Raw genomic sequence first — 16,959 nt, forward strand, 5'->3', positions numbered from 1 at the left:
CCAGCAATTTCACACAGCCATCGATGAGGAGAGGGACAAGATTCCACAGGCCACAATCTGATCAACTCTATGTGAAGGAAATGTGTCGCGCTGCATGAGGCAAATTGGGGTCACACCAGATACTGACTGGTTTTCTGATCCACAGCCCCTACTTCTTTTTGCTTTGCTATCTGTGATCAACAGATACATATCTGTATTCCCAGTCATGGGAAATCCATAAATTAGGGCTTAATGAATATTTAAATTGACTGATTTCCTTGTGAACTGTAACTCAGTAAAATCTTTGAAATAGTTTTATCTTGCATTTACGTTGATTTGTTATATTTTTGATAACTGTAGTAACTGATTTTTGTTCAGTAGTAACTGATTTTTGTTCAGTAGTAACTGATATTTGTTCAGTAGTAACTGATTTTTGTTCAGTAGTAACTGTTGTCAGGAACTGACATTCCTTCCTGACAAGTAACTGTTGTCAGGAAGGAATGTCCTGACTGGCTTCTATAGAAGGAGTAAGAAGTACGCTATTAGCTAAACTAGTAGTGTCTGCAAGTATACTGAACAATGCTAATGTTCTGTTGGAATATCTTGTTTCTCTCTACGGTGAAACTTATGTTGAGAAATATTTGTATTAAAATGTTTGTAGCATAGCTGAGGTTCTTGTTTCAACATGTAAGCAATCTACAAAGACGATGTGGGGTGTCTTGTCACCATGGAGACGATGTGGGGTGTCTTGTCACCATGGAGACGATGTGGGGTGTCTTGTCACCATGGAGACGATGTGGGGTGTCTTGTCACCATGGAGACGATGTGGGGTGTCTTGTCACCATGGAGACGATGTGGGGTGTCTTGTCACCATGGAGACGATGTGGGGTGTCTTGTCACCATGGAGACGATGTGGGGTGTCTTGTGTCACCATGGAGAGGATGTGGGGTGTCTTGTGTCACCAAGGAGAGGATGTGGGGTGTCTTGTCACCATGGAGAGGATGTGGGGTGTCTTGTCACCATGGAGAGGATGTGGGGTGTCTTGTCACCATGGAGTGGATGTGGGGTGTCTTGTCACCATGGAGAGGATGTGGGGTGTCTTGTGTCACCAAGGAGAGGATGTGGGGTGTCTTGTCACCATGGAGAGGATGTGGGTTGTCTTGTGACACCATGGAGAGGATGTGGGTGTCTTGTCACCATGGAGAGGATGTGGGGTGTCTTGTGTCACCATGGAGAGGATGTGGGGTGTCTTGTCACCATGGAGAGGATGTGGGGTGTCTTGTCACCATGGAGAGGATGTGGGGTGTCTTGTCACCATGGAGAGAATGTGGGGTCTCTTGTCACCATGGAGAGGATGTGGGGTGTCTTGTGTCACCATGGAGAGGATGTGGGGTGTCTTGTGTCACCAAAGAGAGGATGTGGGGTGTCTTGTCACCATGGAGAGGATGTGGGGTGTCTTGTCATCATGGAGAGGATGTGGGGTGTCTTGTCACCATGGAGAGGATGTGGGGTGTCGTGTTACCATTGAGAGGATGTGGGGTGTCTTGTCACCATGGAGAGGATGTGGGGTGTCTTGTCACCATGGAGAGGATGTGGGATGTCTTGTCACCATGGAGAGGATGTGGGGTGTCGTGTCACCAAGGAGAGGATGTGTGTGTATCCTCTGTGTGTGTGTGTCCTCTGTGTGTGTGTCCTGTGTGTGTGTGTGTGTGTCCTCTGTCTGTGTGTCCTCTGTCTGTGTGTCCTCTGTCTGTGTGTCCTCTGTGTTTGTGTGTGTGTGTGTGTCCTCTGTCTGTGTGTGTGTCCTCTGTCTGCATGTGTGTGTCTCCCCTGTGTGTGTGTTAGTGTGTCCTATGTGTGTGTTAGTGTGTCCTCTGTGTGTGTTAGTGTGTGTGTGTGTGTGTGTGTGTGTGTTGTGTGTGTGTGTGTGTGTGTGTGTGTGTGTGTGTGTATAACCAGCATGATCTTCACCCGTTTCATAGCTTCATAATCAGCTCTGAAGCAGGAAGTACTAACACATCACAATGACCTTTTTAGCTGTTTGCTCTCCCTCTCCTCCTCCCTTTCTATTGCTCCTCTCCTCTAATGCCACACAATAGAGTACTGTTAAATGCAGCAGAGGGGGGAGACTGGGTGAAAGCGCCAGCCTCTCTCTTGGAACACTCTGACAGAGAGAGAACCCTGTTGTTTCAGCACACACAGCCGGCTGGTGATTTGGTAGCTAGTCTGCTTCCCACCCTGCCTCCGCCTCCCCTATCCTCCCCCTCTCTTCTCTCCTTCTCTTTTCTCTTGCTCTCTCTTTGGCTCACTCAGCTCGGCCCCTCCTCCCTCCCCTGCTGCGTTGCCAGGCAACAGCGGTCTGGAGCAATGGGAGCAGGGGCGGCGAGGGAGGGAGGGAGCAGAGGAAGAGTAGAGAGAGAGAGAGAGAAGAGTTGAGGGGGAGGGAGCAGGGCCAAGCAGAGCGGAGCAAAGCGATTGGTGGAGCAGATTGGTGTATGATTTATTAGCCGGGGCTGGAGAGGCAGGAGAGATGGAATGAAGGGAGGACGAGAGCGGAGAGCCCAGACGGCAGCTGAAATGGAGCTTTTAACCGGAGCCGGCATGTAGAGGGGGGGAAAGGAGGGAGGGAGGGAAGGCAGAGAGACGGAAAGGAAGGAGTGAAGGAGTGGGCAGGGAGGATTAGAGGAGTGAAGTGGGGGGAGGGAGGAGGAGTGTGTTGCAGTACAGTCAGCCGTCTGAACAGCTCAGCCAACTGAGCAATACATCTCCAGACAGCCAGGCTGTGTGAACAGGACATTAGTGGGGATGAGATAATTGGGTGATATGATTGGGACTGGGGGGAGTGGCTGCTGCTGTGTAGTGATGGGTGTTAATTGTCGTCGTCGTTGTCCCCCCACCACCATGAAATTGTGGAGGGGACTCTGGGTCTGTATGTTAGTCACACGAGATTTCTCAAGACCGCATTGGGGCGATTTTGACAAAGCTTCTGTTAATGATACGTCTTGCAATAGAGACCGGGTGTTTACAAAATGACACCGATCGGCACAAGGCGAGAGCTATGGTAATTCATTAAAATATATTAGTCACAAACAATATCTCAATTGGCCCAAGGGGGGCGCTGCATCATTTGTGGTTGGACAACATGTTTACCGTTGCCTCGTTGAGGTTAGTCACAATCTGGGTCAGAGCCCATACACCCCAGGAAATGAAGTACTGCTTTACGTCACTGACTCCGCTTTACGTCACTGACTCCGCTTTACGTCACTGACTCCGCTTTACGTCACTGACTCACTGACTTTACGTCACTGACGCCGCCTTACGTCACTGACTCCGCTTTACGTCACTGACGCCGCTTTACGTCACTGACGCCGCTTTACGTCACTGACGCCGCTTTACGTCACTGGCGCCGCTTTACGTCACTGACGCCGCTTTACGTCACTGACTCCGCTTTACGTCACTGACGCCGCTTTACGTCACTGACGCCGCTTTACGTCACTGACGCCGCTTTACGTCACAAGCATTAAATACATCACACATGAACTGGAAGTGTACTGCAGTCAACCAACAGTCTCTCTTCCTGGCCAGGCCTTCTGGCTTTCTGCAGTTTTACTTCCCAGAATGCTTTTCACTGCAGTTGTGATTCGGTGAAGAAACCAGGGCTGTCCCCAACAACAACAACAACAACAATAAAATCATCTTGGTCAGCCGATAGTCGATTGGTCGAAATGTTAAAACGTATATTTTTCCATATGTAGATGCAACCTAATGTGTTTTAATAATATCAACTTTATATGCGTTGAGCTTGTCTGATGCTTTAAGCTCAATGTTTGCTGAACTAAGACACACACGACTTGAGGTGGCCAGAGATGAAGAAAAACTTGACCCGACCGTCGTCCTCCCGCTCCTGCTGGCGTTCTCAGATTCTGCCGTTACTCTCCTGAAGTTGCCGACGATAAGCTACACGAGGAGTCTGCAACCTTTCTCGTGTGTGATTGACCATTTATCTGGCCATTTCTACCAATCTCCGTGCCAGTTTATGGTTTTCATTTTTCCTGGAACAGTTCAATTTCATTTATAAGATGTCTTTGTATCGAAATGAAAATAATAAAAACCTAAAAAGCAACTTTATGTAATAAAATAATAAAATAAAAACACAGAAAATCAATAAAGCCAACAAATAAAAAACATTGTGTTAAAATATCCTGATTTAAAATGTTTAAATCCTATAAATCACATTGGCTACGCATGGCCTGTCTGCAACGAACTTAAAACATTGTATCAACTCTTAACTTGGGTCTGGCTCAAAGCTCTCACTAGTAAACTTACAACATTGTATAAAATATTCTGGGCCTTCAGCATTTCCTGTGCTAGTGAGCTCAGGACAGACACAGCTGTAGGCTATTTGAGCAATAGATAAGAAGCAATTAAGTAGGTCTATTTTATGATGTTTCGACTGGATCAGAGCACAACATTTCCCCCCTTTTCACGCTGAGTGGTTATCGACAGGGGGAGAGAGAGATGGAAAGATTTTTCTAATACATTGAGGAATTATTGTCATTCTCAATGTGATGTAAAAACAGACTTTGTTTGCTTGCTGTTTGAGATGAAGAAAACATGACTTTGAAAAGCTCCACTGCTCATTAGTGGTGGTGAGTTAAGCCAATCAGAAATATTATCAGATCCCCAAATGGGCACATTTATATGCCTCCATTTTCACGCAGGCCAGGTAGCCTATAGACCTACTTCTATGTGTAATCAGGCCAGGTAGCCTATAGGTCAGGCCTACTATAGACCTAATGTGTAATCAGGCCAGATAGCCTAATCAGGCCAGATAGCCTATAGACCTACTTCAATGTGTAATCAGGCCAGGTAGTCTATAGACCTACTTCTATGTGTAATCAGGCCAGGTAGCCTATAGACCTACTTCTAATGTGTAATCAGGCCAGGTAGTCTATAGACCTACTTCAATGTGTAATAATCAGGCCAGGTAGCCTATCTCAGGCCAGGTAGTCTAGACCTACTATGTGTAATCAGGTAATCAGGCCAGGTAGCCTATAGACCTACTTCTATGTGTAATCAGACCAGGTAGCCTATAGACCTACTTCAATGTGTAATCAGGCCAGGTAGTCTATAGACCTACTTCAATGTGTAATCAGGCCAGGTAGCCTATAGACCTACTTCTATGTGTAATCAGGCCAGGTAGCCTATAGACCTACTTCTATGTGTAATCAGGCCAGGTAGTCTATAGACCTACTTCTATGTGTAATCAGGCCAGATAGCCTATAGACCTACTTCTATGTGTAATCAGACCAGGTAGCCTATAGACCTACTTCTATGTGTAATCAGACCAGGTAGCCTATAGACCTACTTCTATGTGTAATCAGACCAGGTAGCCTATAGACCTACTTCTATGTGTAATCAGGCCAGGTAGCCTATAGACCTACTTCTATGTGTAATCAGGCCAGGTAGCCTATAGACCTACTTCTATGTGTAATCAGGCCAGGTAGTCTATAGACCTACTTCAATGTGTAATCAGGCCAGGTAGCCTATAGACCTACTTCAATGTGTAATCAGACCAGGTAGCCTATAGGTCTACCTCCATGTGTAATCAGGCCAGGTAGCCTATAGACCTACTTCTATGTGTAATCAGGCCAGGTAGCCTATAGACCTACTTCTATGTGTAATCAGGCCAGGTAGTCTATAGACCTACTTCTATGTGTAATCAGGCCAGATAGCCTATAGACCTACTTCTATGTGTAATCAGGCCAGGTAGTCTATAGACCTACTTCAATGTGTAATCAGGCCAGGTAGCCTATAGACCTACTTCTATGTGTAATCAGGTAGTCTATAGACCTACTTCAATGTGTAATCAGACCAGGTAGCCTATAGACCTACTTCAATGTGTAATCAGGCCAGGTAGTCTATAGACCTACTTCAATGTGTAATCAGGCCAGGTAGCCTATAGACCTACTTCTATGTGTAATCAGGCCAGGTAGCCTATAGACCTACTTCTATGTGTAATCAGGCCAGGTAGTCTATAGACCTATCAGGCCTAGCCTATAGACCTCTTCTATGTGTAATCAGGCCAGGTAGCCTATAGACCTACTTCTATGTGTAATCAGGCCAGGTAGCCTATAGACCTACTTCTATGTGTAATCAGGCCAGGTAGCCTATAGACCTACTTCTATGTGTAATCAGGCCAGGTAGCCTATAGACCTACTTCTATGTGTAATCAGGCCAGGTAGCCTATAGACCTACTTCTATGTGTAATCAGGCCAGGTAGCCTATAGACCTACTTCTATGTGTAATCAGGCCAGGTAGCCTATAGACCTACTTCTATGTGTAATCAGGCAGGTAGTCTATAGACCTACTTCTATAGACCTACTTCTATGTGTAATCAGGCCAGGTAGTAGACCTATATGTGTAATCAGGCCAGGTACTTCCTATGACCTAATGTGTAATCAGGCCAGGTAGCCTATAGACCTACTTCTATGTGTAATCAGGCCAGGTAGTCTATAGACCTACTTCAATGTGTAATCAGGCCAGGTAGCCTATAGACCTACTTCAATGTGTAATCAGGTAGCCTAATCAGACCTACTTCTATGTGTAATCAGGCCAGGTAGCCTATAGACCTACTTCTATGTGTAATCAGGTAGTCTATAGACCTACTTCTATGTGTAATCAGGCCAGGTAGCCTATAGACCTACTTCTATGTGTAATCAGGTAGTCTATAGACCTACTTCTATGTGTAATCAGGCCAGGTAGCCTATAGACCTACTTCTATGTGTAATCAGGTAGTCTATAGACCTACTTCTATGTGTAATCAGACCAGGTAGCCTATAGACCCTACTTCAGGTAGTCTATGTAATCAGGTAGCCTATAGACCTACTTCTATGTGTAATCAGGCCTATAGGTAGCCTATAGACCTACTTCTATGTGTAATCAGGCCAGGTAGTCTATAGACCTACTTCTATGTGTAATCAGGCCAGGTCAGCCTAGCCTATAGACCTACTTCTATGTGTAATCAGGTAGTCTATAGACCTACTTCTATGTGTAATCAGGTAGTCTATAGACCTACTTCTATGTGTAATCAGAGCAGGTAGTCTATAGACCTACTTCTATGTGTAATCAGAGCAGGCAGTCTATAGACCTACTTCTATGTGTAATCAGGTAGTCTATAGACCTACTTCTATGTGTAATCAGAGCAGGTAGTCTATAGACCTACTTCTATGTGTAATCAGGTAGTCTATAGACCTACTTCTATGTGTAATCAGGTAGTCTATAGACCTACTTCTATGTGTAATCAGGCCAAAACCTACTCATTGGAAGGGTTTCTTTCTATTGTTCTACAATGTAGAACATTTTTAAAAAATAAAGAAAAAACCTTCGATCCAGTAGTTGTATCCAAACGTTTGACTGGTACCCTATGTCTGTATGTATATGCATTATATAGTATCTCTATGGGGTGTCCTCACCTGGTATGGGGTTGTATATACACTGAACAAAAAATATAAAACGCAACATGTAATGTGTTGGTTTCATGAGCTGAAATAAAAAAGTCTCAGACGTTTTCCATACGCACAAAAAAAGTCAAATGTTTGGACACTCATTCCAAGGGTTTTTCTTTATTTTTTTTTACAATTTTCTACATTGTAGAAACGATTAAATAACACATATGGGAATCATATAGTAACCCCCAAAAAAGTGTTATATGAAACAAATGTATATATATTTCCAATAAATAATTGTAAATAGTAAAAGAAAGAAACCTTTCCAATGAGTAGGTGTCCAAACATTTGACTGGTACTGTCAAAGGCCGACCAACAGCCTATTGTCCCGTCGACTAAATGCATGCAGCCCTAGAAGACACAATGTATAGAGGTATTTTTTAAAACTATTTTTTTTGTCTTTTTGCCCATCATAAATGTCTCATTTACAACATCACATTTTTGGAGCTAATTTAGCTGAACTAGCGAAAATGGATCTATCATTTATCAGACCATATTGATTTAACATGGTCATCTCTCTCATCTATCAGGTTGTATTTGAGTATATCCAGAGCGTACCTGAGTATACACACACACACACACACACACACACACACACACACACACACACACACACACACAGGACAGGAATGTTTCTCTCTCTCCTGTTGTAGCTGGCTCCATCTGCTGGCTAATCAACTGCCTCACTTCACTTCCACACTCATAACTCTAATCATCTAGCTGGACAGTCAAGCTCCATCTCTGATAAATGTTACAGGCTTCCACAGAACATTAAAGCCGTCCTCCTCTACTCTTCGATAAGGAGTATTGTCTGTGGTAGGTTAGCTACTAACGGAGAAAAAAAGAGCTTGTAATTCATTTGCTCTATTTTTGTAATTATTATGAAACACCTTCAAAAGAGTTTGAGGTCCACAATTTGTTTTAAACATATCTTGGCGGTCAAAGTAGTCCGTTTTAGCAGTGAATATAATCATTTAAAGGCCTGTTATAAACTATTTGCTTTGTTAAAAGTGGAGCGTTCAGTTCAGTTTATTACAGTGTTCACCAGAGCGTTGAGGTTATTAGTGTTCACCAGATTATTGAGGTTATTAGTGTTCACCAGAGCATTGAGGTTATTAGTGTTCACCAGAGCGTTGAGGTTATTAGTGTTCACCAGAGCGTTGAGGTTATTAGTGTTCACCAGAACGTTCAGGTTATTACAGTGTTCACCAGCGTTGAGGTTATTAGTGCAGAGCATTGAGGTTATTAGTGTTCACCAGAGCATTGAGGTTATTAGTGTTCACCAGAGCGTTGAGGTTATTAGTGTTCACCAGAGCATTGAGGTTATTAGTGTTCACCAGAGCATTGAGGTTATTAGTGTTCAGAGCATTGGGGTTATTACAGTGTTCACCAGAGCATTGAGTGTTCACCAGAGCGTTGAGGTTATTAGTGTTCACCAGAGCGTTGAGGTAGTGTTCACCAGAACGTTGAGGTTATTAGTGTTCACCAGAGCGTTGAGGTTATTAGTGTTCACCAGAGCGTTGAGGTTATTAGTGTTCACCAGAGCGTTGAGGTTATTAGTGTTCACCAGAGCGTTGAGGTTATTAGTGTTCACCAGAGCGTTGAGGTTATTAGTGTTAGCGTTGAGGTTATTACAGTGTTCACCAGAGCGTTGAGGTTATTAGTGTTCACCAGATTATTGAGGTTATTAGTGTTCACCAGAGCGTTGAGGTTATTAGTGTTCACGTTGAGGTTATTAGTGTTCACCAGAGCGTTGAGGTTATTACAGTGTTCACCAGAGCGTTGAGGTTATTAGTGTTCACCAGAGCGTTGAGGTTATTAGTGTTCACCAGAGCGTTGAGGTTATTAGTGTTCACCAGAGCATTGAGGTTATTAGTGTTCACCAGAGCATTGAGGTTATTAGTGTTCACCAGAGCATTGAGGTTATTAGTGTTCACCAGAGCATTGAGGTTATTAGTGTTCACCAGAGCGTTGAGGTTATTAGTGTTCACCAGAGCGTTGAGGTTATTAGTGTTCACCAGAGCGTTGAGGTTATTAGTGTTCACCAGCGTTGAGTTATTAGTGTTTGAGGTTATTAGTGTTCACCAGAGCGTTGAGGTTATTAGTGTTCACCAGAGCGTTGAGGTTATTAGTGTTCACCAGAGCATTGAGGTTATTAGTGTTCACCAGAGCGTTGAGGTTATTAGTGTTCACCAGAGCGTTGAGGTTATTAGTGTTCACCAGAGCGTTGAGGTTATTAGTGTTCACCAGAGCGTTGAGGTTATTAGTGTTCACCAGAGCGTTGAGGTTATTAGTGTTCACCAGAGCATTGAGGTTATTAGTGTTCACCAGAGCGTTGAGGTTATTAGTGTTCACCAGAGCGTTGAGGTTATTAGTGTTCACCAGAGCGTTGAGGTTATTACAGTGTTCACCAGAGCATTGAGGTTATTACAGTGTTCACCAGAGCGTTGAGGTTATTAGTGTTCACCAGAGCGTTGAGGTTATTAGTGTTCACCAGAGCGTTGAGGTTATTAGTGTTCACCAGAGCGTTGAGGTTATTAGTGTTCACCAGAGCATTGAGGTTATTACAGTGTTCACCAGAGCGTTGAGGTTATTAGTGTTCACCAGAGCATTGAGGTTATTAGTGTTCACCAGAGCATTGAGGTTATTACAGTGTTCACCAGAGCGTTGAGGTTATTAGTGTTCACCAGAGCGTTGAGGTTATTAGTGTTCACCAGAGCGTTGAGGTTATTACAGTGTTCACCGGAGCGGCCAGGTTATTACAGTGTTCCCCCGGAGCGGCCAGGTGATTACACAGTGTCCCCCGGAGCGTTGCCAGGTGATTACACAGTGTCCCCCGGAGCGGCCAGGTTATTACCCAGTGTCCCCCGGAGCGGCCAGGTGATTACAGTGTTCACCGGAGCGGCCAGTTTTTATTTTTGCAACTGAGTATTTCCGGTTAGCTACTTCAGTGAAATTGTCTTTCATTCCCCGACCAGAGCAGACCTGAGTGTGTAAACATTCTATGGTTCCATAACGTTGGCTAGTGTTCATCAGTGTTTTCCAAAGGGTTCACGTTTTGGTTTTTGCTCACGATAAACTACAGCCGATTCAAATAATCAACTAGTCATCAAGCTTTGATCATTTGAATCAACATAAACCAAAACGTGTACCCTTTGGGGTCCCCAGGACCGAGTTTGGGAAACGCTGGTGTACATGAAAACAGCTTGGCACTCTAACACATACATGACTGGCAGAAAATCCATGTCTGGTTTTACCTCTCACTTGTCTCCTCTTACTGTGGCCAACACATTTCTCCACATATTGTCCCTACCTTCCTCCCTCTTGCTCCCAGCCTGTCCTGTGTGTGTTGACCCCAAATACCGGAATATATTTAAAGGGCTGTCGCTTTAACAGTAGGCAGTGGCTGGAAAGTTATGACAACAGTGAAGTTTGTGGATTGGTCAGTGTAGCTACATGCATGTAATGTGGAGGTTAGAGAACCCAATAAACCAGCTTTAGCTGTCCTCACATCACAACAGGCTAGAGGGAGCCGAGTAGAAACCCTGGCCGTGCCAGGGGAGGAACCCGGGCCGTGCCAGGGGAGGAACCCGGGCCGTGCCAGGTTGCAGCAGCATGCGTCAGAGCAGGGCTCCATTCCACTGGGCTCCGGCTCCTATTAACGTTTTTCAGTTGACCGACCAGAGGCTCTCTAGGGCTCCACTCAGTCATGTATACTGAACAAAAATATAAACCCAACAATTTAAACTATTTTACTGAGTTAAAGTTTATATAAGGAAATCTGTCAATTGAAAAATGTATTAGTTTCTAATCTATGGCTTTCACATGACTGGGCAGGGGCGTGGCCATGGTTGAGCCTGTTAGGGCATAGGCCCACCCTAATCGGAGCCAAGCCCAGCCAATCAGAAAGGCCTTTATTACAGACAGAAATAGTAAAAACATCATATGAAAATATTGTTCTCCGTTTCCTGATTGTAAGATTGCACCCCCAGATCCCAGATTATTTTTTGAAATTGAGATTGATGAAACATGCCATCAAATCGTTTAAACATAAAAACTCAGCATTAGAACTGTAACCCAGAAATACTGGCTGGTTTCAGACGATCCCGCAGGTGAAGAAGCAGGGTGTGGAGGTCCTGGGCAGGCGTGGTTGCATGTGGTCAGTTGTTGTGAGACCAGTTGGGCGTACTGCCAAATTCTGGTGGAGAAATTAACATTCAATTATCTGACAACAGCACTCGTGCACATTCCTGAAGTCAGCATGCCAATTGCACTCTCCCTCAAAACTTGAGACATCTGTGGCATTGTGTTGTGGGACAAAACTGCACATTTTAGAGTGGCCTTTTATTTTCCCCAGCACAAGGTGCACCTGTGTAATGATCATGGTGTTTAATCAGCTTCTTGATATGCCACACCTGTCAGGTGGATGGATTATATTGGAAAAGCAGAAATGCTCACTAACAGGGACGGAAACAAATGTGTGCACAACATTTTAGAGAAATACGTTTTTGTACATGTGGAACATTTCTGGGATCTTTTATTTCAGCTCATGAAACATGGGACCAACACTTTACATGTTGCGTTTTATATTTTGTTCAGTGTATATATAAACCCTGGATGACTGACGGGGGCGTTGTATTGAAGTCACTGGGCAGCCATCTTGGTACTCCTCCTCCATTGTAAAAATAAATATATATATATATTGCATATTTTTACATTATATTATGTGAGCTAGAGTTCTAATGTTACTCTGTCCCCACTACAACAAAATACTTAAATATATGTAACTTTGTCCTTGGAATACTGTGGAATTCCCTTCATTCCTACGGGGAGTACCAATATGGCCGACCCGGTGGCTTCATAGCCTCTCAATGGCAAATGCACAGCGTCGACAATCCAGGGTTTTATATACATCATTGGCTCCTTTCCACTGCGCTCCGGTGCCGCTCCAGGTTTTTCAGGCTGCCACTGACCAGATGCGTTCTAGGTCTCCACTCCACTGGGCTCTTTATACTCTCCGGGTTTTCCAGGCCGCTACCGACCAGAGGCTCTCTAGCAGAAAGATCACATATAAAGTCACCCCTTTGTAGTGGGAGAGCACAGAGTGACAAGCTATTTCTTGCTTGTAAAAAAAAAAAAAAAAAAAAAAAAAAGAAGACGCGCTGTTGTTTGTACCTTTTTGGAGACTAGGGATTTTTCCGATATACCTGTGGGTTGGCGTAGAGATTTATGGAGAGGTCTCACCGGGACTTTAACGCGCTTTTCTCTGGACGTACTTGATTGGAGCGAGAGAGGGGGTTGGCTGAAGAAAGAACCGTACTGGTAGCGGGTAACGGGGTTTGCCTGCCTCTGGAAGCTGAAAGGAAATCTGTTAGTTGTCTGCTTCGCTGATCGTGAATGTTTTCAGCCTCTCACCCCCCCAGCTTTTTATGGCTCACAGACTGTCTCTTGGATGAGAAGAACTGAAATACATTTTAGGTTTGTGTTTTTAACCATTTTTTTAAATTATTTTTTTAGATGTTTTATTCCTTTTTGCTGGTTTTGTTGTTGTGAGGTGCTGAGAGTTGATTTGCTGTTTTGAGGTAAAAAAAAATATCAAACGTTTGTTGAAGTGGAGAAAGTTGTCATTCGCGCTGTCGTTTTCCTCCGTCCTGTCACTGTGGATTTGTCATTATTATTTTTTTTGTCTTTTCTCAGCTTTCCTATTTGGTCCGACATGCAAGCACACGATTACATAAGTGTTGTATTTTGCAGAGAAATATGGTCTGTGTACTATAGTAAAACAATTGAATGTAAACACAGTCAAAGGATATATCTTGCAATTATACAAGTTATTGAAGTTGAGTTTTGGCTTTGAATGTCTGCTTTGTAAGATCCCGATATTATTCTCCCTGAATCTGACATTTCCCTGATTTATGAAACAATAGATATCCATAGCTTCTCTTTTCAAACCACATGAAAGAACAAAGTAGTATAATTTCAATGTCTGTTTCTGCCCGAGTTAGCAATTTCCTCTGTGCCCTGACACGGCTGTGTACTTTAGCTTTCTCTCGCTCACGAGTTTAAACAGAGGCTACAGAGTTTACAGATTTGAACATCAACTCTCTCAAACCACAGAAAGAAAACCAAGGTTTTTTGTCGTGGCTGTAACGTCATGCGGCTGGTTGCATTTTCAATCTGTACTATACTGGTCGTTGTAGCTGTGTCTGTTCTGGAAGGATGGTAGCTGATATTTAGTCTTTGTTTTTTTCAGAAGCGGTTCATTAAAGGGCTCAGACAGTACGGCAAGAACTTCTTTAGGATTCGGAAAGAGCTGCTACCCAACAAGGAAACGGTAAGTCACTGTTCCACTGGGGTTTTATTCTAGACCTCGGCTCTGTACAATCAATGTGTGGTACTGTACAAAGTTGCCTTGTGATTCAGATTTAGCAGTAAAATAATAACAACATAACTGATTTATTTAAAAAATATATATATTGCAGTCAAAACTCAAATCAAAACTTTTTAGCTATTTTTTTTTTTTTTTTTGCATCACCTTACAGTCACCACTATGTACTTCAACATCAACAGTAGGAATGAGTTTGACCAAGGGAAATTACTATTTGTAAAATTTTGAGCATTGCGTGTGTTATATTTGCCCTGAAGGTTTATTGATAAACATGATGTACATCTATTCATCCAACCACTAGCTGCCTTTTGACCCTCTCAAAACACCATTCATACACGAGAGGAAATATGGAGAAATATTTATACTCAACTAAAAAATGTAAATAAATAAATTCATTAGGCCCTAATCTATGGATTTCACATGACTGGGCAGGGGCGCAGCCATGTGTGGGCCTGGGAGGGCATAGGCCCACCCATATGGCAGCCAGGCCCAGATTATCAGAATGAGTTTTTCCCCACAAAAGGGAAAAATACTCCTCGTAACTTTTGTCCCCAGCACAAGGTTCACCTGTGTAATGATCATGCTGTTTAATCAGCTTCTTGAGATACCACACTTGTCAGGTGGATGGATTATCTTGGCAAATAAGAAATGCTCACGAACACGGATGTAAACAAATTTGTGCACAAAATGTGAGAGAGATAAGCTTTTTGTGCGTATGGAACATTTCTGGGATCTTTTATTTCAGCTCACGAAACATGGGACCAACATATATTCTTCTTCAGTGTATATTTTTGTATTTATTTGACCTTTGTCCCAATGGGACTCTTAAAATAATGTCTATTTTGCAAGGGATCCCTGCATATAAAGCCTTCAAAGTATTCTTACCCCTTGACCCTATCCACATTTTGTAATGTTACAGCCTAAATTTAAATTGGATTAAGTTGAGATGTTGTGTCACTGGCCTACCCAGAATACCCCATAATGTCAAAGAGGAATTATGTTTTTCAAATTAAAAATGAAAAGCTGAAATGTCTTGAGTCAGTAAGTATTCAACCCCTTTGTTATGGCAAGGCTAAATAGGCTCAGGAGTGAAAATGTCACATAATAAGTTGAATGGACTCACTGTGTGCAATAGTAGTGTTTAACATGATTTTTGAATGACTATCTCATCTCTGTACCCCACACTTACAATTATCTGGAAGGTCCCTCAGTAGAGCATGAGAATTTCAAACACAAATTCAACCACAAAAGACCAGGGGAGGTTTTCCAAACCCTCGCAAACAAGAGCACCTATTGGTAGGAAGGGTAAAACATTTAAAAATCAGACATTGAATATCCCTTTGAGCTCAAAGTTATTTTTGTTTTTTATTTTACACTTTTTATGGTGTATTAATGCACCCAGTCGCTACAAAGATACAGACGTCCTTCCTAACTTAGTTGCCGTGGAGGAAGGGACCCGGCAACTCAGGCCAATGGTGATTTTAAAACAGTTAGAGTTTAATGGCTGTGATGGGAGAAAACTGAGGATGGATCAACAACATTGTAGCTACTCCACAATATTAACCTAATTGACAGAGTGAAAAGAAGGAAGCCTGAACAGAATAAAATATTCCAAAACATGCATCCTGTTTGAAACAAAGGCACTAAAGTAAAACTGCCAAACATGTGACAAAGCAATGAACTGAATATAAAGCGTTATGTTTTGGACAAATCCAACACAACCCATCACGGAGTACCACTCTTCATTTTTTTCAAGTGTGATGGTTGGTGCATCATGTTATGGGTATGCTTGTTATCTGCAATGACTAGGGAGGTTTTTTTTTTTTTGATAAAAATAAACAGAATAGAGCTAAGCACAGGCAGAGAAATTACGGTAGAGAAATGAACATTACATTCTCTGGCAACAGCTCTGGACATTCCTGCAGTCAGCATGCAAATTGCAACGCTTCCTCAAAACTTAAGACATCTGTGGCATTGTGTGACAAAACTGCACATTTTCAGCTCATGAAACATGGTCACCAACACTTTACATGTTGCGTTTACATATTAGTTCAGTGTAATTTTTAAATGACTAAAACCAAATTGTAATGGATCTACATTTATACCATTCTTTGACTGTGTCCAGCTTGTTGCAAATCCCCTAAATTAAAGCTAGACAGTCGGCTGGACAGTCGGGGAGTATCTAAGATTCCCAAAAAGCGATGGAAAGAGGACTATCTGCACATTTTTTTTCTTTTTATGTCTGAGGAAATATAACACATTGTCAGTGCGGCCCTCCGGACCTCGTTGAAGACCGAATACGGCCCTCCCCCCCTGGGGCAAAATGAGTTTGATATACACCAGGGGTGTCAATCTAAGGGAGGAGGAGAGGGTAGCGGTGACTGGAGGTGGATGAGGAAGGTGGGTGAGGAAGGTGGATGAGGAAGGTGGGGGTAAGCTCAATATAGACTGAACGGGGACTGGAGGTGGATGAGGAGGGTGGGGGAGGAAGGTGGATGAGGAAGGTAGGGGTAAGCTCAATATAGACTGAACGGGGACTGGAGGTGGATGAGGAGGGTGGGGGAGGAAGGTGGATGAGGAAGGTGGGGGTAAGCTCAATATAGACTGAACGGGGACTGGAGGTGGATGAGGAGGGTGGGGGAGGAAGGTGGATGAGGAAGGTGGGGGTAAGCTCAATATAGACTGAACGGGGACTGGAGGTGGATGAGGAGGGTGGGGGAGGAAGGTGGATGAGTAAGGTGGGGGTAAGCTCAATATAGACTGAACGGGGATTGAACCACAGCTACAGTAAAAAGATTTTAAAAACTCTGGTTATGATTGAACTGGATTTTGTGCTAAAAGCCTGCTGTACTCTCACACACACACACACACACACACACACACACACACACACACACACACACACTGCTCTCCTCTCCTCTCTGAGCAAGTGGCACTGCTACTCAATACCCAGAGGAAAGCTCAATTTATTTTCCCTAACAGAAATCTCTCCTCTTTCTCTCGCTCTCTCTTAACCTCACCTCCTTCAATCTCACTGTCCCCTTCCTTCACTCTCTTCACTCCCACACACGGTCTATGGAGCAT

At 43.4% G+C, this 16,959-nt stretch overlaps 1 protein-coding gene across 1 annotated transcript in view; it reads left to right on the plus strand.

The window, feature by feature from the left end:
* The window catches only part of LOC112221367 (arginine-glutamic acid dipeptide repeats protein), a 277,707-nt gene that overhangs the window by 216,846 nt on the left and 43,902 nt on the right, over positions 1–16,959 (plus strand). Inside the window, 1 exon segment of the mRNA XM_042304282.1 lies at positions 13,741–13,821. Coding sequence (XP_042160216.1) covers positions 13,741–13,821 — 81 coding nt within the window.

The sequence above is a fragment of the Oncorhynchus tshawytscha genome, linkage group LG22 (assembly GCF_018296145.1).
Source record: "Oncorhynchus tshawytscha isolate Ot180627B linkage group LG22, Otsh_v2.0, whole genome shotgun sequence".
Lineage (NCBI taxonomy): Eukaryota > Metazoa > Chordata > Actinopteri > Salmoniformes > Salmonidae > Oncorhynchus > Oncorhynchus tshawytscha.